Here is a 25,342-nt window from a genome sequence, read left to right as displayed (position 1 = left end):
AGGAGATCATCTATGTGTGAGTATCTCAGGACTGGCTACCCTAAAAATAGTGGAAAGAGGAAAATGATTTGTGAGGAAATATAAGAGAAAAAGGAACTGAGAAAGAATGAGTACGCAGCCTAGTGTTGTGACAGGGCCAGAAATAAGCCCTTCATAGGCCTGAGGTCATTCTCCCAAAGCACAAACCAAAAAACTACCATGTAAAGTAGTATACTAGGTAAGCGATTTGAGCCCAGCCTCAATCACTCAACTGGAGTTCAGGACGGTCATGGGGATCTAAAATACAAAATCCTTTGTCCTGAATAATCTCTAAGGTTCCTTGGTTCCTTTAGCTTTGAGGGGCTAGCAATGAGGATCTGGTGAAAACAGAAGGTTACACAGATGAGCCATAGGAGGAACTTCTAGAAGTCTCTCTCTCTCTCTCTCTCTCACACACACACACACACACAGAGAGAGAGAGAGAGAGAGAGAGAGAGAGAGAGAGAGAGAGTCACCCAAGCAGGGTATCTTCATCAGAGCAGACCTGCAAGTGGCCACTCCACCTATTTCATTCACAGGCAAACGAATTGATTACAGACCCAAGTGTTGTCCCAAGCTGTACCTACAGATGTCTGATTCCTCCACAGCTGGCTCTGCAGCCCTGAAAACAGCAGGATTGGTCACATAGCAACCATCCAGCACTCTCTACCAGCTCCTTTTCTCACAAGTCAGCTACAAACATTAGGCACTTTATTCAACAAATCACCAAAGGGGGTAAAAAAGATTACATTTGTCACCAAAATCTCTGCTTGCAGTGTGCTGTACCTGGCACGCAATACTTTACTTTCATAGAAATGCCATACAAAGAACCCTTTGGCCTGTTTCGGTTTATATCACAAGATGTGGCTGGGAAATGCCAGGCACCACCTCACTTGACTGCTGACCCACTTCCCATGGGTTCAGTGGAGCTAGGTCTCTCGTACTTATTTCCTCTTCTTCTTACCCATCCAGTATCATAAAGCAGCCACTGTGGCAGTGGATGTGAATGATATCAGAATTCTCAGAGCTCTCAGAGAGGAGGAACTCTGAGAGAGTTCTCACTTTATCAACGCCTGGAACAAAGGCTATACCTCTTCTGTCCCAAGCCCACAAGCAAGCCATGTCCCTCAAATTGCAAGCTTCATGGTGTTCCAAAGGTATGCTGACATCATTTCAGGATGATGAGAGACTGCTACAAGTAGAAAGTCACCATCCAAAAGAGCCACTGTTACAAAATACCTGTACAGCATAAAGGTGACAGGATTCTGCAGTTAGAAGACTTACACTGAAGAACTGTTGGGTGGAATATTACTCAGCCATAAAAAAGAATGGGACCTTATCATTTGCAATAATGTGGAGGGATCTAGAGGGTATAATACTAAGTGAAATAAGTCAGAGAAAGACAAATGATTTCACTTACATGTGGAATCTAAAAAATAAAGCCAACATACACTCTTAAATACAGAGAACTAGTGGTTGCTAGACAGGGGTGGGGATGAGTGAGATCAATGAAAGGGATTAAAAGACACAAACTTCTGGTTATAAAACAAATAAGTCACAAAGATGAAAACTACAGTTTCAGGAATATAGTCAATAATATTGACTGCCTTTGGCTCAGGGCATGATCCCGGGTCTGGGGATCGAGTCCCACATGGGGATGCCTGAGAGGAGCCCACTTCTCCCTCTGCCTATGTCTCTGCCTCTCTCTCTCTGTGTTTCTCATGAATAAATAAATATTTTTTAAATAATAATATTAGAAAGTTGTATGGTGACTACACGTTGTGGTGAGCACTGAGGAACATACAGAATGGTCAAATCAATTGTCAAATATGCTGTACACCTGAAACTAGTAGAATATTGTATGTCAATTGACTTCATTAACTAAAAAAAGATTTAAGAAAAAAAACCTGTCTGGATCCTAAACCCAGGAGAAAGCTAAGGGGTCAGGCAGGCTGGCTGACAGAAGAAGGGAACCTGGAAGACACTCATTCTAAATAATCCAGCCCTATTTCCTGATGCCAACTATAATTCCACCCATTTCAGCCTAACACAGCTATAAGTAAAACTCTTCTTCAACATCTTCACACTCATATATATTTTATCAATTTTTATATTTTCACTATGTTACACGCTTTTAGTTAAGCAATGAATATTACTCAGAATACTGTTTGATTACAAAAAAAGACCAGGTACTACTTTTAGACAATACTACTTTTAGATGCAGATTAGCTACATTTGTGTGTTTGAGATAAAAGTCTAAAGAACCCTGTCTTTCTGTCCTGCATTGTCAAATCTTGGTTTTATAATAGCTCGAGAATGAATGAAAATCTTGCCAATAAAATTGAAGACCTTCTTTTTCCTTATACTGTAGTCTTCTCAAAGTTTTATAAGGGAAATCAACCAGTCTTTACACGAAAGTCTTCTCTATCCAGTCTAGTGTCTTATTTTTCAATGAGATGGTTGCTATTTCTCTGAAGAGCCATTCTTTTGGAAGATCTCACATTTGGGTTATAATCATTTGAGATTCACTAATTTCTTAATTGGAGTAATGTTAAGCCTTTTTCCAGACCGTATACTAACCTCCGAGCCATTCCTTTGACTTAATCCATATAACTAGACCATGATGCCAACTGTTCCACTGTAAACACCAACCAGGCGGTAAACACAAAGTGTCACACCATAGGCACTTGGGAAAAGTCAAGAAGTCTATGCAAGAGGAATGATGGATTCATTCGGAATAGTATCTGTTGATCCATGGAGAAGCTATTGCCTTAGCCAGAGGTAAGCCATGGTGTTAAGTTTAGCTGGTAGAGAAACTTGTCTTGACAGATGCTAGACAATAGTTCCTGGACCTTCACAACAGCTTCTACATGGTGTTAAGTTTAGCTGGTAGAGGAAACTCCCAGTGACCTTTCTGGATGCTAGTCTTCAACAGATCATTTAAGACATCTAATTATCTGTTCTTATGTGGTAATCAGTGAACCTGGTTTTAAGACTCCATGTTGTACCAGAACACACTGGAAACTCTGTGGTGAGAAATGGAAAGATCTGTTGCATTTTCAACGAGGGCTAAGACACCTCCGCCCTGTGGGTTCTGTCGTACTGCCACAACAATGACAGTGGTGGGGGGCAGAGTTCCTGTGGAAACACTTACGGTGCGATTCTTCTGGTGGAAATGGACCTCTGTAAAAACAAAAGCTTCATACCAACTGTGCACAGTGATGAAGCCCCGTGGAATGGTGGGTCTGGGGAAGCCAATGCCAAGCCTAAGCCAAGAACAGACATTTGCTGCAAATATATGAAGACAAAACTCTCTAATGAAAGCATAAGACCTGCAGACATGACACAGTCTGCTATTTTCCCATCTTCAAGCAGCAGCTCACTGACTAACTCACAATCAAGAGCATCTCTCCAATGCTCTTTTGCAGTTAGGAAAGGACAAACCACAATAATCTACATTTATATGAGTTAGGTTGATCATATTATACGCTAATAAATGAATTGGCTCCACCTTCACCAACCTTCTGCTTGAATTAATTACTAGGTTAGCTTTTAAAAGGCTCCCCCTCCATTCATTTGGGGAATATAAATAATAGTGGAAGGGAATAGAAGGGAAGGTAGAAGAAATGGGTAGGAAATATCAGAAAGGGAGACAGAACATAAAGACTCCTAACTCTGGGAAACGAACTAGGGGTGGTGGAAGGGGAGGAAGGCGGGGGGGGGTGGGGGTGAATGGGTGACGGGCACTGAGGGGGGCACTTGACGGGATGAGCACTGGGTGTTATTCTGTATGTTGGCAAATTGAACACCAATAAAAAATAAATTTATTATTAAAAAAAGGGCACTCCCTTCACCTGCAAATGAGTTTGGTACTCGTGCTCAGAGCAGAGCTGGACATCTAGACTGCACTCTGCCCCTCCTGTGAGATCTACTACAGAGGCAGGCCACCAAGCCTAGGACCTCACAGGGTCACCCCCACAAAAGCTTCAACGGTCACACTAACTTGACCGCCTCCAGGGGAAAGAGGAGAGCCTTTTCTCACCCCTCACCTCAAGGCATCCAACTCAACGATTCATTCAGCACCTACCAGCGCCCATGCACTGAGGTTAAATGAGAACAGACCAAGACAAGGCCCCTGCCCTGATGACATATGTTCCTGCCACTGGTATGAACCAGGTACAGCTTGCTTTTAAAAATCACATATTGTCAGCCCCACTTAAAATGAGCCACACAGACAAAAATTCTCTGGGGGACAATACAAATCTCCAAGGGGGCTATGAAGAAAGATATTTGTACCACCTTTAAACCCAGTTAATGCTGACTTACCCTAAAGACTGAACTCGATTATCACCTCCTCCAGAAAGTCCTTCCTGAATTCTCAGGTTTGCAATCTCCTAACATTCATTTCTATTCCTGCACGTATCTCTATTCCTGAACTCAACTACTCTCTGATAAAACAGTGGGCTTGTGCTGTCTCCCCACCTACAGGGTGAGCAACTTGAACCGTGCATATCCCGCACCTAACACGGTATATGGCCATAACAGATGCTCAGTGAATGCTGTCAGCTGACACGTGGAAGTGTGTAGGTATGTGCATAGACATGTTCAGGCCTGTTTGTGGGTGTGCAGTTACAAGGAGAGTGACATATTTTTTCTATAGAACCTCCTTATTCCCTCCTATCTTTTCTAGTGTTATATAACAAATCCTCTGGGCAAATTACAAAGGAATATCTGCCCTCCTCCCCCAGTATGTACTGAAAATGAAAGGAATTTGGCAAGAGCAGAAGCAAGAAAACCTAACTTCCTCATCTGTACCTGGATCATGAACTGGAGACAAGGAAAGGTGGGAAATGGAATGGGGGAGGTAGGCAAGGCCAGACTCCTGGGAATCTTCCCAAGAAGCCTAAACTTTATGGGCAATGGGAAGCCTTTAAAAGATTTCTAGCAGGAGAGAGGTTAGGCTTGAGCTTTAGACAGCTCATTCAAGCAGCTCTGTGGAAGATGGGTTTGAGGGAGTAAGGTTTGACTCATGGGGACCAGGTTCCAGAGCTACTGCAATCATCCATCTATAGGACAAGGGCCCAAACAGGTGTGGTACTGGTGGAAAAGAAGAACTTGATTCAAGAAGTATTTAGCAAGCCAATTTAACTTGGTAATGGACTGATATGGAGAAACAGGTGAAAGAGAGAGAAAATTTGACAATGACGCCTAGGTGATTGAACAATGGTGAGACTAGTTCTAAGAAAATGGCCAGAGGAGCAAGTTAAAGGGAAAGATGGAGTATTTAATTGTGGACAGTGTTGACCAAGAGATGCCTGTTGGATGTTCAAGTTGGTCTTCCCAGCAAGCATCTTAGATGTGAGACTTTGGACCTGTTCTGGCACCTCCCTAAGCCACAGGTTCCCCCAGAGGGAATGCAGCTACCTGGTACCTGTTCATGCATCATGGGCTGTCATGAGGATCAAAAGAGACAGAGTATTAAAGTCCTTTGCCCTGAGCTGCCCCAGACCTAGAAACAGAATCGGACTCAAGGACAAAGATGGGAGAGGGAGCATTGGAAGGCCTTGGCTTATGCACAGTATGGTAAAGACTGTGAACGCAGAGATCATTTGGAGGAAGACAGCAATGTAAGGACAAAACCCCAGGTAACACCAATATCTAAGTCTCAAAGAGAAATAATAGCCAGTAAGAATGACACAGTCATTCCTGGGTTTTGCTAGAGTGGTATCCATGCTAATTGAGAAGAGAAGGGGAGACACTGAGTCCCATTTCCAAATGGAAGCAAGCCAGGCCAGGAGACAGCTATGTGGCTCACCCTGTCAGAGTTGGGAAGGCTGAGTGTTTAGAGAGATCTGGGCCTTTTTCTAAAGGGAAGGTGTCAGGAAGGAGAGACTGAAGGTATGGGAAAGGGAACCCCTGACCCAGAGAGGACCCCAACAAGGCAGGCAGACAGCCAGGCCTTACCGCAACTCACCTCACCCCAAGCCTGCCTACAGCAGGAAAACAGGGCCACAAGGGGACATGCCACAGATGGGAGTGGGCGTTCATGCCATCAGCTTCAGTTTTCTTGGGACATGGATGCACTTGCCTACAGAGAATGATCTGGGTGCTGGGAAACAAGCTCTCTCTGATTATAATGGACTCTAACCTGAGCTCTTCCAAACAATGGCCTGAGGAGAAGACAAGTAAGGAATCAAGAGTCTGGCTAAGAGTACGAGGGGGTAGCTCCAGGAGAGTGGGGACAACACATTATTTATTCTGCCAATTCTCTTGGTCAGTTTCTTCCTTTTCATGTGAGCTTTGCTGAAGCAGAACCATCACTAAGTAATTTGACTTCAAAATTTTAATGGAAATAATATTAATGGAAAGACTCGTTTAATATCTTGACAGGAGCAATTTCAGAATCATTATTTTTCCTGTTTTAAAACAAAACCCTACATACACAGGTTCGATAGGATCAAGTCACAGCAGAAGTAGTCAGCAATGAGCCACAAGAAATTCGGGTCAGAGAGAACAAATGCACATCAGAATCATAGTGGAGCAGCTTCAGGAGTCCCTTATTTGTTTTGTCAGAACAGGATATTTAAGAGAAAGAAGCTTAATAGGCAGCTATCACTTCAAGGTCACAACCATGATCTGGTTTTTGCTCCCTGCTAGTGTCCTGTTCTCACCAAGGGCGGGCGGTCACTGATATACCCCTGACCTCTGCGTACCAGCAGATGATCGAAGTCTGTCAGGGTTTTCCTGTTTTGAACACCATCTCTTATCATCTAAACAAAAGTTAACATTTTATTTGGGGAACCTGGGATTCAGCTAGTCCTTTCACACACCTTTTAACTTCTTTAAATAACAAATAGAATAAAAATCATGCTGGCACATTCGCTCTAAACTACTCACACACACCCCACCCGAGGCTGAGGCTGCTCTTAAAAGGCTTCTCTCTCTCTCTCTCTTTCTCTCTCTCACACACACACACACACACACAAAGTGTTAATGTCTTATCTGAGATAGGAATGTTTTAAAGACAAAATCTTTTAGCAAAAGCGGATGACAATGTTTAAATCCTGAATCAGACTCAAGCCATGACAACAATGAGGCATTTCTTCATTCTACGAATGTTTCCTTAAATCCCTATCTCAGGCAGGGCACTTGGCCAGGCACTGGGGGGGCGGGCTGAGGGTCCCTGAGAAAGGTGTTCACATAGTGATACCGTCGGACTCAAAGTAGCAGGTCAGGTGGAAGCGAGGGCAGACACCCACGAACACATACTCATTCACCCGCAGACATTTGTAACAGTGTTGCCCTAGCAAATCAATACAACCACAACCCAAGTACCGGATGTGCATGACAAGACTGCGAGGAGCCCCAGCAGGGAGGCTCAAAAACAATATATTTTCTGCACAGCCAAAGAGCTATGGCTTCTGAATACCCAAAACCAAGGCTGTGCTAAAATATCAGTGCACATACTGTTGGGCGTTACTATGGAGCGAATGAAACTTCTGTTCTGAAAAATTAAATGTATATGTTTCAGAAATCTCAAAATCAACTGTGAAAGATCCAGGACCCAAAACAAGTAGCCAGTCAACAGCTAAAACTGGACAAAAATCACCTTCAAAATGAGTCAGTGCAGCAGAGGGGGACTTCATATTTTTCTGCAAACCAAATCAAAATCGTCGGTGCCCTTGATTTCATCCATAAATCCCAAAATTCAAATGATGCACTTTTAAATTATAGTTTCCCTCCTTGAAAGCATGCAAGAACAATTTACATCTAATGACTAGCATTATATGTTCAAACTTAAATCAAGGAAACATCTTTTAATGCCAACTGAAAGAGGCTATTTACCATCATTTCCCTTAACTGCAGTAATAAAAGTGCTCACTTCAGTTTTTGAAAGGGCTCCTTCACTCCTTTACAACTTCCTCCTGATTTGTTATTCACACTAACTCAGAATCTTCTATCTGTCCAATATCGAATGAGCAAACCAACAAACTCAATTTCAAGGCTTTTCACAAACTTCAGCCAACACTGTAGCTAAAGTATTTCTAGCTTCATTTCCCCCATGTTCCTCATAAGATCTTTCACAGTGGACATATGTACAAAATTTACTACAAATTCCTAGGATTCCAGGGTGGAGAAACCATCTCCTCTTCCACCAGGAACCATCCTATTAATTTACACTCCAGAATCTTAAATAAGAAGCAAGAACAGTAAGAAGGGTGAACTTAGGGGCACCTGAGTGGCTCAGTGGGTTAAGCATCTGCCTTTAGCTCAGGTCATAACCTCAGAGTCCTGGGACTGAGCCCCTGCTTAGTGGGGAATCTGCTTCTCTCTCTCCCTCTGCTGCTCCCCCAGCTTGTGCGTACACACACACACACACTCTCTCTCTCTCTCTCTCTCTGTCAAATAAATAAAATCTTTAAGAAAAAAGAAGAAAAAAAAAGACTAGACTCAAAATTCACTTCTAAATTCTCAAAAATCTAAATATTGAACTCAAATTTCTCTAAAATTAAAAACTCTAAAATTTCTATGTAAATCAGTGTCTTACTGTTTTCAGAGTTAATTTCAGAAAAAGCTGGGACCATGACTTCATATGTAAGCACTGGTGGGAGTGGCAGTTATGGGGACATGGATGATAATTTTCTGTTAGTACTATGTGTCACGTGCTGTGCTCTATAGCTTACCTAAGTCCTCACCATATTCTCACATAAGCCTGGAAGGCAGCTACTATGTTATGATGAGAAACCTGGGGCTCGGAGAGCTTCAATGGCCCCTGCTAATGAGAGACAGAACTAAGTGCTGAACCCCAACCTGGCTGACACCCAATCATCACACTATGATGCACTGATAATTATGGTAGTTGTCCAATAAATATTCCTCAAAGCCTATACTTTGTACTATTACTCTATAATTGTAGATTCTGCATCCTAATTTATGTGGCTTAGACAAATAGTAATGCTTTTTTTTACATTAAACACAGACCAAATGGATATTGGATGGGAGGTCAGAAATGTTCCAGAGGCCAAGGAGATGCCAAAATAGACATCATTCAAAATTCCTCAGATAAGCAAAATTCTCCAGAGTTAATTCACAAAATTAGTCAATAAATAGGCTTTCAGTAGTTAAGAACCAACTGTATCTAGTTATTCAGACATTTTGAGATTTTAGTTCTTTTATGATCTCTGGCACCACGTTTATAAATTCTCATCCACAAGTTTATAGTTTTGTAAAAATAAAATAAAAACACCTAGAGGCCTTATCAATTATATCATCACAGTATAATTATCCTATCCTTCAAATAATTGAAACTTTCCATTAGTATGTAGGAGTCTACAGAAAACATATCATTCAATAATTCAAAAATGTGGAATTATCAGAATCTTAGTTTTCTTTCTCCTTTAGAAAATATGTTGCTGCAAAATGTAGAATAAGTGTATGATTCTGTGTCACCTGAGGAACACCATGACTATACCCTACCCTATCCCCAGAAAACTTAAATCATTACCCCTCACTGTCTCAAATACAACCATCTGAATGTCTTTCTTTGGCCAATATGGTTATTTTCAGAAAGCTCTTGTTAAAATATGAATATCTTTGGGAAATTAAAAATAACTAAAGCTACAAAAAAATTTTTTTGTAAGTAACCAAAGCTACCATCTCTTGAGGGGCAACTTTGTGCTGGGCACTTTTGATGTATTACATCTCATCTTCACACCAATCCTAAAGGTAGCTAACATTAGCACCATTTTCCAGAAGAGAAAATTGTTGGAGATGGAGGACTTGCTCACTATAGCAGAGCCAGAGTAATGCACTTAACTGGTAACACCAAGCCTACCCTCTTTCCATTACTTTCTTTTTGTTCCTCCACACGTCAAATTTGTTTCTACCTTTGGGCCTTCATCTTAGCCAGTTCCTCTGCCCAGGATTCTCTTTCTCTAAAGTTCATATAGCTGGGTGCTTATCACTCAGGTCACAACCAAAATGTCCCCTTTCCGTGAGTCTATCTCTGTCCATTCCAGGTAAAGCAGTCACCTTATCACTATCCACCACATCACCCTGTTTTAGTTCTCCTAACCACCATTTATTATTTTCATAATCACCTATTTGCCTGTTTATTATCCACCTCTCCACACTAGGGTGGAAGCTCTGTGAGGGCCAAGATTCCGTGTGTTCTCTGTCCTATCTATAACATTTAGAATAGAGCTGGGTACAACACAGCAGGCATTCAGTAAAGATCTATGAATGGTGAAATGGCTTTTCTGATGCCTCCACTGCACAGTGATGGTGTCAGAGAAGAATCTGGATTCAAGTCCACAGAGCTGGATTTTAACTTCACTTCTAGCTAGCTAGGGGGCTGCTCTCTGGACAACCTCCACTCAACTCAATTTTTACCATCATCAGGTAGTTTCCCATGGCGTCAGTGAGAGGGGCTGAAACTCAAGAGAAGATAGGAGAATCTTGTTGGGTCAAAGGGACCCAGAGCATAGGAGACCAGGGGTCACGAGACAAGAGGAGCAGACAAGCATCACTGATTCCATCGTCTTATCTTGAACTAACACAATGGTTCACCATAATGCCCAGTATAGCTCAAAAAGACGGTAAATGTTTTAAGTATACAGCTAAATCCTATCTCTTTTTACAGGCAAAAAGTTGATATTAACAAAAGATACAAGCCAAAGTCAAACTGTCCCAGTTTTTTAGTTTTTTTTTTTTAACTTTTCATCTACTGCAAACCTCAAAGAAACCTCTTCAAAAATAGAGGCTTTTGAAAATACCTAAATAACACAACCAAATAAGTCTTAAAATGGGTCATCATCTAGTATACTTCACCAGGAGCCAGAAGTGAGAATACATTTTTTAAGCAAGTATTTTTCTCTATAATTTATAGCTCTTTTTTTCAACTAGTTAATTGTCTGCTATAATTAGTTGAAACGAAAATGCCCTCAAATACAAGGGAAAATATTAGAATCAGGCCCTGGGAATTAGAAATTAATGAAAGTCTTATTCTTTTTATACCTTTCAACTGCGGTTTCTTAACCTGAAGCTCTGTGTCCACCATCGGGCTTTGGGAGCCACTAATCTGCTGACAATGACCCCAACACATTGTCGATATGCACATATATGCATTTTTCTAGAAACAGGGTTCATAGCTTTCATCATCACTAAAAGGATTCAGGGCTCAAAAACAGTTTCAGAAGCACTGCTTCTGCTAAGAATCTGTTCTGAACTCTTCCATACTATAATAGAACAACAATAAAATATGATAAAGCACTTAAAAGGTCTGCAGCTCACAAATTAATAAATGTATTCTACTTGGGGAATTATGCTAACATACTTAAGACCTTTGTGTACTCTTCCAAAAATAATTTCAGAGCTTAAAACAAAACTGAGCATCAGCAGAATAGTCTCCAGAAGATATTTCAGAAGAGAGCAAAACTTTCATTGTCCAATGGAACCAGATCTAGAACCACATAACTCTGATTCTGGAAGTGGCCATGGAGAGGGGCCCTGAGACATCACAGACTAGAATACCAAAGCCTCATGTAAGGACAGAGGCACATCATCATATCTAAGTACCATGAGAAAGATATAGAAACAGTGCTGTGCAAGTACAAGGGATAAATATGACTTAGAAATGAAAATGCAGCTTTGGGGTTTTAGTTTAAGCACTTAAAGAACAGGGGAGTAGATCTAAAACATGCTCGCACAGGCCCCGTCTGATTTATTTTATTAATTATAAGGGGCTCATGTTAGTATCCTCTGGCAAATTTCTTAAATTTTTTGTTTGTTTACTTAACCAGAAGCACAAACTAAACATTTGAAGCATTCCTCTCCCTATAAGGTGCAAGGGCAAAGCTTATATAAAACTGAACAAATGCTCCAAAAGACAGCACTTAATAAAAGCACTGCTGATGAGTCCTCTATTAAGTGGTCCTTCTACGAAAAACTCCTATGTGCTTTGATAATCACTGCTGTATATATCAAAATACATCAAAATAAAAAGCTTGATAAAAATCTCTCTGGATAATACCATGATTCCCAACAAAAATCTCCCATCTCATAAAGTTCTTTGACATAGCACTTAAACACTACAATAGCCAATACCCTTGGGCTCATTCCTCCATCTAATTAAAACGTCTGTTCTACAAGTGATTTATAGTATTTGTCATCACCTAAGGTGAATATATAGACTGGTGGCTACAGACATGTTGTGACTACAAAGCATTAATTACCATGTTAGTAAGAATGGCTTCTAGCTAAAGCTCAAACAGTGGGATTCTCAGTCTCTCTCTGACAACAAGTAGCAGGGATGTAAGTTATAACCATCCCATAGGACAAGGAGCCCATTACTGTAAATCAAGAAATATAGCTGATGTGGCTTGAAATGAGGACCCACTATAATTACTTAAGGCTGATTCTAAACCAAGGAAATAACACCAACATCACTATCAGCACTAAAAGCCATTAAGACGTGAGCTAAACCTTCTTCAAGTCCGAGCAATTTAGATTTGGACCAATTCTTAGGAGTTACTAACTTTAACAAGACATAATTCAGCTTGACTGCTTAAAACCAAACCAATCAAAAAAACAAAAAACAAAAACAAAAAACCACCAATCACTCCAAAAGAAATGATGCAACTGCCTAACACAAGAAAGCAGAGGCTGTATAGGCAGAAGGGTCCTTAGAGATATTCTAGTGTAACCCCTTCATGATCTAAACCAGGAAAATGAGACCCTGACACACAGAGGCTTGCCTAAGGTCACAGCTGATAGACAGCAAAGCCACAACCAGAAACCAGCTCTCCTGACTCTCATTATAGCACAGCACTTATATATATTGCTGAAAATTGTATAATGAAATACAAGAGATTCTTTTTTTATTGGGAAGTTAATCTAATACTGATTTGTAGTCAAAATTAACTTCTCATAGGGGCACCTGGCTGGCTCAGTCAGAAGAGCGTTTGACTCTTGATCTCAGGGTTGTGAGTTCAAGCTTCATACTGGGTGTAGAGATTACTTAAATACTTTTTTTATAAAGTTAACTCCTCATATATTTACTAATAAGCCAGCTTCCTCTAAAATTTTAGGACACGGGACACCTGGGTGGCTCAGTGATTGAGTGTCTGCCTTTGGCTCAGGGCATTTCCTGGGATCTGGGATCTCACATCAGGCTCCCTGTGAGAAGTCTGCTTCTCCCTCTGCCTATGTCTCTACCTATCTCTCTCTCTGTGTCTCTCGTGAATAAATAAATCTTTAAAAAAAATAAATTTTTAGGACACAAATATACATGTAAATAAATACCTAAATAAATATATATCTAATTTAATGTATTTCTGAATAAATTATTACATATCTAAATAAATCTAAGTAAATATACCTATATCTTCATGTTAGAAGTGCAAGTGTCATACATTATGTGAGCTAAGGCAATAGTAATGCTTTGGCTGTAGCTTTCGATTCCACATCCTTAAACTACAGTAGATGTCAAAAACTCAAAAACCTCCAGAACCAAGTAGGTAATGAGTAAAGACAGCCAGTTTGTTACAGGGAGTGGTGGGGCCTGGCTAACAGGAGTACCATAGAAATAAATACGGTCAGATTCAACATGAAAAACATCTCTGTCAAATGAATTCATCTGCAGGCTGTCCATGGGCCTAAGACCTGCCAGGTTTTTTGTTGTTGTTCTGAACTAGATAATCCTCCTGCTTCAACATCTATGATTCTTTTATGATCTGTATAAAGCTTAAGCTATTTACTGGTTCAAACAGGGTGTTACTGTGTTCTGCCTTTGGGAGTCAAATGTTCTTTCAGGTCAGGTCATCTGTTCATAGACATCATAACTTAGTCACTTTCCAAAGATGGAAACACTTCTAATGGGTCAGGAACATTCACCTTTCAAAAGGGCACCTGTGATGTCTCCCTGGGAAAGCATTACCAGGTCAAAAATCTCTTTTCTTCTTTTGAGGAATGATATATCACAGTCGTTTATTAAAGCAGGCCTGTGGCTCTCTATACTAGGGCTTTAAAAATCAGCTATTTTCCCTCCAGAAAAATGTTTCCAATCTCCTCCAACCAGGTGCTCAAAGCATCTTAGTACTTCTTTCCTGTAATTTCCTGGTTGCTGGTTTTCTCCTCCAATCTCCTTCCCTCCATGAAACTCCAGGGCCTATGAAGGAAGAGGCTATGTCTGTCTTATTCACTTGCCTCTCCAGGGTAGATAGAGCACAGTGCCAGTACATAGGATATGTTCAATGGTGGATGAGGGTTCACCTAGGGCTTGGCATTTCATGCAGACACATTTTTTACAGACACATGTAATTGTGTTAGAGTAGCTACTCCAGGAGCAGAAGAGATATAAATCCTAGTTAATCATCCATACTATTACACACTGAACTCCCTCTAACCAATATCACATACTTTCATGAGAGCCCAATCCCATATATCCACTCTTTCAGGAGGAGGGTTGAGACAGGTGGGCAATGGAGATCTCAGGATACTGAGGGAATACTACAGAGGAGGATCCAGACTTGGGATGTCAGGAAAAGTTTTCTGGGCAAGTAATGTCTATAATGAGACCTGAGGCACAGAGGTGGCCCTCGAGGATGAAAGATGTGACTGGAACAGAGTTGGGTTGAGGAGAGTTGAGAAATAGGCTCAAGAGGAAACCAGGATCCAGATCATGGAGAACTTTCTATAACATCTTAAAGATGTGTGCTTTTTCCAAGAGTAAGGGGAAACAACTGAAGGTATTAAGGAATGACTATCAGCTTGGCAACTGAGAAAACTGATTTTGGATACAGCAATGTTAACAGTGGAAAAGAGTGCTCAAGGCACTGAGTTCCTACTCAGGCCTCAATTTAATCATATTCTAATAAGACAGAGATAAGCAGTTAACACAAAAGCAGAACCTGATCTATTCAGGTTCTCATCCTTCTATTTCAAAAAACAGAAAAGAGACTGCAGATGGTTAAGCATCTAACTCTTGATTTCGGCTCAGGTGGTGATCAAGGGGTTGGGAGATGGAACCCACTGTAGGCTCCACACTCAGTAGAGACTCTGCTTGAGATTCTCTTTCCGTCCCCCTTGCCCCTCCCCTCACCACGCACCTTTTCTCTCTTTAAAATAAATAAATCCAAGAAAAAAAGAGAGACTGCAAGAAATCCAAGGCACTTCTCTTATTCTAAGTAAATGCTACCTTTCTCATAAAAATGTGCTGTACTTTTATTATCGTAACTAATCATCATTCTGAACACCTGCTAGATACCAAAAGTGTTACATAAGATGAAATGATTCACAGTCTGCCCACCAACCTCATTACCTCTCCAAGGTTGAATGCTTATGTCTTGCCTCGGCCCCAAATTTAACATGCTGGGCTCACAAATTACCAGTGAAAGAAATTACAACCTATTAGCAGGCTTAAAAATCACAGTCCTTTAAGCGGAAGCAAAAACAAGGAATTTTTTCATCCACAGAGTTTTCAATCCATTATCATACTCCAAGGACATAAAAATCCAGCCCAATCTATCAAATACATATTGATACATCATTAATTGATTTTAAAAAGGCACACTGTAATAACTGGTCACTCCCCAATGATTTCTTTTAGAAAGATGAATTATATGTTTACAGAGGTTCCCAAAGTACTTACACTCTACTTGCTCCAAAATCACATTTAAGAATTTTTTTTTTTTTTTTTTTACAAATATTTAGTGCCTACCCATACTGGACATGACTTCAGGTGGTAGGATTAGAACCGTAAATAAGAGAGGAGGAGCCTCTGCTCTCATGGTGTTTATACTTGAAAGGAGGAAGGTATAAGTAAATTGACAAAATGATCTCAGAGAATGATGAGAGCAATGAAGTTTGACAAGATAATAACATGGTCAGGAAAACGCTCTCTGTAGGGGGGGATCTTCTGAGCCACAACCTGCGTAATGAGAAACAGCCAGCCCCACTACAGCAAAATTCTGACAATGAAACTGAAGACACAGGATCTCCAATCCAATTCCTATACCACTGGAATAAACCTCCCTAGAGATGCTAAAATATGTCTTTCCCTTCAACACTGTCAGTCAATGTTGGACACTCCTGGCCATTTGGCTCAGAAAGAAAGAAATGTTAGAATAAATAATCACACTGCAAAGTACAAAAGACAATGGAACTCTAGATAATGAATCTGGAAGAATTTAAATGGCTATCAATTCATGCATCTGGGTCCAGGAATCAGGAAAAAAGGCAATTGACAATTGTCCGGTGGTAACCTGTCTGCTTCACCTGACAAGACTATCAAAAAGGTACCTCACTGAGAAGTTCAGAGAAAGCAGTCTTCCAATGCTTCAGGGAACATAATGTCTTCAGGAGGGGTGAAGGAGGAAAACAGCCTGAGATCCCGCCAAACAGGTCCTTCCTTCCTGAAGGGGTGCCAAGGTCTTTCCATGACGCAGCCTCCAGCTGCTCCTGCCTCCCCCCATTTCCCCATGTTCTGCATTAAGTTTAGAAGTTGGTCCCCATTTGGACATATAGCAAATAAAAAGAAAATACATGAAAGAAGGAAAGTTTTAATGTGGGCATATTTTCGGTTTTCAGAAATCCAAGAAATTATGCAAAATCAACCAGTTCTAGAAGAAACAGAAAGAGAAATCTACAGTGACAATTTAGAAAATGAGACTGTCCCAAAAATCAAAAACTATAATGAATTTTTTTATGGTCTTACTCTGATAAATATTTTCTATCCTAAAGAGCTAGTGTAGTTTTCAAGAGTCAGCCTTGGCTTAAACCTAATTCAGTCATTCACTTAACATCTTCTTTGGTAAATTCCTCACTGTTCTTTCCCCTACAGCTTTATTAACATATAACTGTCATACAATAACATGCACATACTTAAAGTGTACTATTTGATAGCTTGGGTGTAAGTAGGTAACTCTGAAACCATCACCACAATCAAAATAATAAATATAGTCATCTCCCTCAAAAGCTTCCTTGTGCTTCCTTTGTAATCCATTCCCTCCCACACCTCCATCTTCCATTCCCAAGCAACCACTGGTCTGCTTCCAATCACTACAAACTCGTTTTCATTTTCTAGAATTCTGCATAAATGTTATCATATGGTATGCACTCCTATTTGTCTGGCATCTTTCACTCAATATAAATTATGTTGAGATTTGTCCATGTTGTTGCACATACGAATACTTCATCACTTTTTATTAGTATTAAGTAGTATTCTATTGTATGGGTACACAATTCATTAATCACTCATCTGTTCAACAGACACATGAAAAGATGCTAACATCACTAATCATGAGGTAAATGCAAATCAAAACCACAATGAGGCATCTATCACCTTACACCAGTCAGAATGTTTATTATCAAAAAGACAAGAAATAACAAGTATTGAGGGTGTGAAGAAAAGGGTACCCTCATACACTGATGTGGGAATATAAATTGGTGCAGCCACTGTGGGAAACAGTATGGAGGTTCCGTAAAGAATTAAAAAGAGAAATACCATACAATCCAGTAATTCCACCACTGAGTGAGTACCCCCCAAAATGAAAATGCAAAAAGATACAGGCACTCCTATGTTCACTGCAGCATTATTTACAATAGCCAAGATATGGAAGCAACCTAAGAGTCCACTGATAAAGAAGTGGTGTGTAAACACACACACACAATGGAATATCTTGCCATTTGCAATAACATAGATAGACCTAGAGGATATTATGCTAAGTGAAATAAGTCAGACCAAGAAAAATACCATATGATTTCACTTATATATGCAATCAAAAAACAAAACAACAAACATACAAACAAAACTAGACTCCTAAATATAGAGAACTGGTGGTTGCCAGAAGGGAGGGGGCTGCGGGGATGGGCAAAATAGGTGAAGAGAATTAAGGGTACAAACTTCTAGTTATAAAATAAAGTCATGGGGATGAAAAGTACAGCATAGAGAGTATAATAATATTATCATATGATGACAGATGGTAAGTGTACTTAATGTGGTGAACATTACATAATGTACAGAATTATAAAATCACTATGTTGTAACCTGAAACTAATATAACATTGTATGTCAACTATATTTCAATAAAATTTTTTTTTAATTCAACTGTTGACCAACATTTGAGTAGTTTCTAGTTTTATTACAAATAAAGCAGCTATGAACATCCATATCTAAGTCTTTGTACAAAAGAGTTTCATTTCTGTTGGTAAATACTTAAGGGTAACTAGTTCACATGATGGGTATATGTTTAACATTCCAAGAAACTATCAAACTGTTCTCCAATGTGACTATACCATGTTATATTCCTCACAGTGGTGTATGAGAGTTCCAGTTGCTCCATTTCCTCACTAACATTTGATATGGTTGATCTTTTTAATTTAGCCTTTCCAATGAATTTTTGTTTTAATTTGCATTTCCTTGATGACTAACGATTTTGAGCATCTTTTCATGAGCTATTTTCCATTGAAAATATACAAATCTGGTCCCATTTTTAAATTGGTATTATTCTCAAATTAAGAGGTTTTTTTAATAAGTTCATGTTACAAGCCTGTTGTCTGACTTAATGTTGAGAATATTTCCTCCCAATCTATGACTTGATTTTTCATTTTCTTAAGTCTTTTGAAGAGAAACAATTCCTTTAATAAAGTTTGATTTTTTAATAGTTGGTGCTTCCTGTGTCCTATCTAAATATTTGCTGAACCCAATGTCACTACCGTTTTCTTCTGTGTTCTTATATAAGTTTTACAGTTAAACTTGTCTGCTGAGATCTATGATCTATTTTAGGCTAGTTTTTGTGTATGTTTTAAGGGTCAATGCTCATATTTCTGCATTTCGCTATTTAATTGTTCAAGTACTACTTCTGAAAAGATTATTTCCCCATCAAGTTGCCTTTGCCTTGGTATCTCTGTCAAAAAAAAAAATCACCCAGTCATACACATATAGATCTATTTCTAGATTCTCTTCCATTCCACTGATCTAAAGAACTCTCTTTACTGCAATATCACATTATCTTGACTATGGTAGCATTTTTAAAAGTCTTAAAATCAGAGAGTGTATGTCTTTCAATTTGTTCTTTTTCAAAATTACTATTAAATAAGTCTAGTCTTTTCCATGTCCTATATAACTTTTTGGAATTGGTTTGTCAATTTCTACAACAAAGTTTGCTGAGATTTTGAGTAGGATTGCAATAAATCTATTGAACAATTGGGGTCTTAACAATATTGAATCTTCCCATTCATGAATACAATATCTCTCTCCATTTATTTATTTCAGAAATATTTTGTCATTTTTCAGTGAACAAGTTTTGCATATCTTTAATCAAATTTACACTATTTCAGATATTTTTATGCTCTTATAAATGGTATTTTTTTTCTACTTCAGTCCACTATTAGTACATAGAAATACAATTGACTTTTGTATATTAGTTTAGATCCTGCAACCTAGTGAAATTCACTTGTTGGATCTAGTAGCCCTTTTATAAATGTCTTAGAATTTTCTACAATCATACAGAAGTAAAATACATGGCCAATCTATGATGCTTATGCAGAACTGTTTAAGAACACCTCTTAAAAGAGGTTTTTAAGAATTCTTGGAAAGATTCATTCACCATAGTGTGACTTCAGTGAGTGGAGCTTATATTTACTCAGTAATACTGTCTGCAAACACAATTTTACTTCTTCCTTTGTAATCTTTATGTATTTTTTAAACTGCCTAAAGCACTGAATGGGACCTCCAACACACTGTTGAATAGAAGTGACAAAACAGACATCCTTGCCACTTCTGATCTTAGGGGAGTATCATTCATTTTTTCACCATTAAGATGCTCCCTATAGGTTTTTCACAGATGTCTTTCATTAGGCTGAGTAAGTTCCATTCTATTACTAATTTGTTGAGGGTTTTTATCATAAATGGATATTTAATTTTGTCAAATACTTTTTCTATACTTATATGATCATACTAATTTCTTTTATTCTATTAATATGAAGAATTGCACTGATTGATTTTTAAATGTTTAACCAATCTTGCATCCTGGTTATAAACCCCATTTGGTCATAATGTACTCCCCACCTGCTATCTTGATGAATTAAAATTTGCTAAAATTTAAGAATTTTTCTATCTATGTTCACAAGGGGCATTGGTCTATAGTTTTATTTTCTTGTAATGTTTTCATCAGGTTTTGGCATATTGTCATGGAATGAGTTGGGATGTGTTTCCTTCTCTATTTTCTGTAATAGGTCATATAGAGTTGGTTGGCACTATTTATTTCTTAAATATATTTATGACAGAATTCCGGCAAATCCATCTTGAGACTTCAAGTCTCCATTGTGGAAAGTTATTAATGACAAATTTAAATACTTAATAAAGCTATTAAAATTATTTGAATAAGTATAGGTAGTTCATATCTTTCAAGAAATTTATTTCATCTAAATTGTGGAATTGAGGGGGCCGGCTGACGGTAATAGGGCTGAGCGGCTGTTCACAGAGCGAGTGAAGATGAATGCCAGAGGACTTGGATCTCAGCTGAAGGACAGTATTCCAGTTACTAAACTTTCAGCAAGTGGACCTTTTGAACAGCATGATCTTCTTCGAAAAGGTCTCCCTTGTGTGAAAAATGAACTTCTGCCCAGTCATCCTCCTGAATTGTCAGAAAAAAATTTCCAGCTCAACCAAGATAAAATGAATTTTTCTACACTAAGAAACATCCAGGGTCTGTTTGCTCCACTAAAATTACAAATGGAATTCAAGGCAGTGCAGCATGTTCAGTGTCTTCCATTTCTTCCAAGCTCAAACCTTTCAATGGATATTTTAAGGGGTAATGATGAGACTACTGGATTTGAAGATATTCTTAATGACCCGTCACAAAGTGAACTAATGGGAGAACCACACTTAATGGTGAAATATAAACTCGGTTTACTGTAATCTGTTGTGCTGTTCATGAAAATAGAGGGGCTGCATGTTGTTTATAGTTGTCTTTTTACTATAATTTGATGTATACAACATTAAAAGTACTGACACATGAAATAAATTGTGGAATTGACATTGAATTATTCATAATATTCTCTTTTTAACATCTGTAGGATCAATAATCATGTTCTCTCTTTCCTAATACTGGTAATTTTACCTTCTTTTTTTGAACATTCTAGCTTGAGGTTCATTAATTCTATTGTTTTCTCCACCTCCCCCCAGAGAACCAGCTTTTCATTGATGTTTCTCTATTGTTTCTCTTTTCCACATCACGGACTTCCTTCTTTACCATTTCCTTCTTTGCTTATAGCTCAACTTGCTCTTCCTTTTAGTTTCAGGTGGAAACTTAGGTCTTTGAGATCTTTTTCTGATTTAACTGTTTCATGCTGTGAATTACTGTTTAAGAACTTCTTTAGCTGTAGCCCACCCACCTCCTTGGGTTTTTATGTAGATTTAACTAAATATATATAGTCAATCAGGAAAGAAATATTTAACTGCCTAGTCCATATCAGACAGTGAACTTGGTATCAGGAATATACCACATTAAACTAAGTCCCTTTTCTAATCAAGCTTAGAAGGTAATACTGAAAAAAATGGTACAAAAATCAAAGTTGTTATCTTTTTGATACTTAGAAAGTACGTTAAGCCAGAAGGCATTAACTTTTATTCTAATGATAAATATATTTTTGGTTTTTTGTCTCTCATGAACTAGCAAAAAGTCACTAGGTTTTTTTTTAAGTTCAGCGATTTATAATTCCAATTGCACCACATCAATTTATTGTGAAGTAAAATCAAATATTCCACTGGTAAATGTCTGAATATACTATACACTTCAAAATACTAAAAAGTATTTCTGTAATTCTAAACGTGAAAACCACTTTTAGATCTATAAAGAATCATTTTTAAAGCAAGCATTCTATACACTTTCAATATTTTCCTAACAAGACTTTTCTTAAAAATTAATGAAATATTCTACTCAATCTATCCTATCCTCAGTTTCAAATTACCCAAAACTTCAAAATACCCAGAACTTTTTACAAAAAACTCTGCTCCTCCCCCCAATCAAATATAAATGAATGGCAAATCACCGGTTTCAAGGTATTTTAAATGCTGATCTAGCCTACCAAATGTTCGCTTTTTCAAAAACATCAACATGTATTATTTAAACATCTCAGTATAATTAATTTGGACAATTGTAGATATAGATATTTAATATACATTTAAATCTTTGTTCATCCAGTGAAACCATAAGCAGCTCTACACACCTCCACCAAGTCAGGTTATCTGGATCTTCCTACAGTATACTTTCAGTCCTAATCTCTTGGTCTTCATTTAGGCCACAGGTTTTCAACTTTGCCTGCACATTTGGAATCACCTGGGAGCTAGAAAGTACTGACATTAGGGTCCCACAGCCAGAGACTCTTAGTTTTTAAAAGTAGAGATTTTCAAAAGCCCCCCCCCCCCCGCGCCCCGCCCCCAACCATGTGATTCAATGGTGCAGACCAAGGGTAAGAAGGACCAGTCTAGGTTATCTCCAGGAAGTCACGCTTTTAATAGCCACTGGCCATTCTGTACCACCATACTCAGAACTTCTGTTTCCTCCGAGTTTTCCCCACCTAACTCCTAATCAAACACTAATTCAGTACTTCTATTTGGATTCCTAGGCTCACCTCTATTTCTATTTAGAAATTCACAGGATAAAATATGTCTCTAGGGGCACCTAGGTGGCTCAGTCAGTTGGACGTCTGTCTTCAGCTCAGGTTATGATCCTGGAGTACCAGGATAGAGCCCCATATGGGGCTCCCTTCTCAGCAGGGAGTCTGCTTCTCCCTCTGGCCCTCACCCCGTTTGTGCTCTTGCTCGCTCTCAAATAAATAAAATCTTTTTTTTTTAAGATTTTATTTATTTATTCATGAGAGACACAGAGAGAGAGGGGCAGAGACACAGGCAGAGGGAGTCCGATGTGGGACTCGATTTTGGGTCTCCAGGATCACACCCTGGGCGGAAAGGCAGGCGCCAAACTGCTGAGCCACCAGGGCTGCCCAAAATCTTTTCTTTTCTTTTTTTTTTTTTTAAGTCTCTATTTTAGCCATTCCTCTCCAATCCCAATCCACTTCTGAATTTCATTAAATTCAGCTGAAGAAAAATTAACTCAATAGAATTTGAAATGATTAAATAGTCATCATGTTTTCTACTTAAAAGATAGTTCTGCAAGCCATCTGTAATTTTACAGAATATATGGTAATATTACCAGTTCCTCAAAGTATACAATAAATATTGAAATAAGTGTTCATTAGTATCCACCTGATTCCACCACGTGTTAGTTTCAAATAGATTTTCAATACTGATTCACATTCTGGACTCAAAACCAACATCCTCCTACTTAAACCATTAAACTCCAGAGTCTGCAAACAGCCCACTCCACTTTGCCAAACCAGACCACTTCATTATAATTATCATTTCATCATGTAAAAGTGGAAAGGAGAACACCTGTATCACAAAGCCAGTACAGGGAATAAGGAGCGAAAGCATTTTAGCACCGAGTAGAGTGCTAATAGAAATTTTAATTCATTTGCAGAAATTTTGTCTCATGGGAACTATGTGAAAAGGAGAGGCAAGTAGGTAGTTGCGGGTAAGTACTTGTCAATACACAGAAACACCAGCAGATGAGATGGGGAGAACTGGGGGTGGTCCACGAACTGAGGAGTTCTGGAAGCTCCCAGACCAATAGTAGCACAAAGGCGCATGCAAGACACACCTCTCAGGCTGTGACAGAACTGAAGTTACTTACAAACACGTGTAAACCTCATCTCCTTGGAAAACTTTGCCAACGTGCGGACCCAGGAACTCAGATCCCTGCCAGTGTAGGTTATGTACCCAGGGGATGTAATGGATCTGCATGCTGAAACACGTGTGCACGTCTGAGCCGCTGAACCAACATGTATCCATAAACACTATGAATAATACTTGCGAGAATGTATGGCTTTCCCCTAAGAAGCGCTTTAAGGGCTTTGCCCAGAGCAAGCCACTTTCACACCACATCTCACTCGCCTTTCCTTTGTATGGATTACCCGCGTGCGGAGACTTGAGGCGCCTTATCCAAAGTCTGAGCGTAGGGGGGTGACCTCCTCCGCCCTGACTTCCCGTTAGCCCAAGCCGCCAGCCCCGAAGGGGACCGTGTCCCGGCCGGCTTCCTGGAGACGCACGCGAGCCCTCACACACCCACCGCGGTCGCGTCACCAGGGCCGGGGCCACCTGGGCGAGGACCAGAATCTGGACGGAGTTCCAATTCCTCCGCCGCGGAGCCCGGCTACGGGATGGGGAAGCGGGACCCAGGTGAGTTTTGAAAAGTGGAGGGGACACAGAGAGGCAAGCGGACACAAGCGAGAGCCACCGCGGCCACTCACCCAGCCCTCGAAGGTGTCCGAGGCGCCGGCCGTGCGCAGCAGCTCCTGGAACTGCAGGGTGCAGTTGGCCACGAAGTGGTCATAGCCCAGGGGCGTCTCGTGGAAGACGGCCAGCTCCAGGTGGCCGCCGTCGGTGACGTTGGCGCAGAACTCCTCATTATACGTGGGTTTGTTGGTCTTCTGCTTGGTGCTGGTCTGGCCCACGCGCACCTGGTCCACGCTCACCGTCAGGTAGGGGTCCAGCAGCTGGTAGCCCTTCTTGAAGAGCGAGTGGCGCAGGGACCAGCGGGTGGGCTGCAGCCCCACGGCCTCGCCGATGCGGACCCTCAAGTATCCATTGAACTTCATGCTGCCGGACGTCATGCCGGCGCCACCGGCCCAGCCCCGGGGGGCGCGCCGGCTCGCAGCGGGAGAGCCTGGAGCCCCTGCTCAAGCCAGCCCTCGCGGCAGCCGCCGGAGCGGACGCAGCTCCGGGGAAAAGCAGCGCCCAAGCCCCCCTCCACTGGTCATTCTGCCTCCCGCGCGGGACCGTCCCCTCCCCTCCTTCCCTCGCCCCCTCCCTCGCGAGGTGGAAAGGAGGGGAGCCCGGAGCCGAGCCCTCCGCGAGCCGGGGTGGCCCGACGGTCCCGGGGGCTCTCTCGGGCGGCTCGCGCCTCCTCCAGAGCCGGGAAGCTCCTCTCCCCGGAGAGCCGGAGCGACCCGTCCGGCTAGCTCCAGCCCCAGGCGTCTCCTGCCCCCGCCTCCTCCCGCTTCTCGTCCTGCCCCCGCCTCCGCGGGCTCACGCTCTCCCCCACTCGGCGAGCTTCAAACCAGGAAGCGGCAGCCGCCGCAGCCCCGGCAGGAGCCTCGCGCCGCCAGGCTCCAAGTTCAGCGGAGCGGGGCGCCGGAGTCCCGCGCCTGCCGGGCCCCGGGGGCGGGGCGCACGGGCGGCGGGGCGCGCGGCCGGGGAGCC

The 25,342-nt window shown here is 40.7% G+C and overlaps 1 protein-coding gene and 1 pseudogene across 1 annotated transcript in view; one reads left to right on the top strand and one right to left on the bottom strand.

Annotated features, from left to right (window-relative positions):
- The window catches only part of PRKCH (protein kinase C eta), a 233,543-nt gene extending 208,410 nt beyond the window's left edge, over positions 1–25,133 (bottom strand). Inside the window, exon 1 of the mRNA XM_072838846.1 lies at positions 24,391–25,133. Within this exon, the coding sequence (XP_072694947.1) occupies positions 24,391–24,753 (363 nt within the window). The 5' untranslated portion in view covers positions 24,754–25,133. The remainder of the gene's footprint in view (positions 1–24,390) is intronic.
- LOC140640063 (proteasome maturation protein pseudogene) lies at positions 20,467–21,336 on the top strand (annotated as a pseudogene).
- Positions 25,134–25,342: the final 209 nt, after the last annotated feature.

This window comes from Canis lupus, chromosome 9 (genome assembly GCF_048164855.1).
Source record: "Canis lupus baileyi chromosome 9, mCanLup2.hap1, whole genome shotgun sequence".
In the NCBI taxonomy this organism is placed as follows: Eukaryota; Metazoa; Chordata; class Mammalia; order Carnivora; family Canidae; genus Canis; species Canis lupus.
This window is presented reverse-complemented; position numbering and strand designations above follow the sequence as displayed.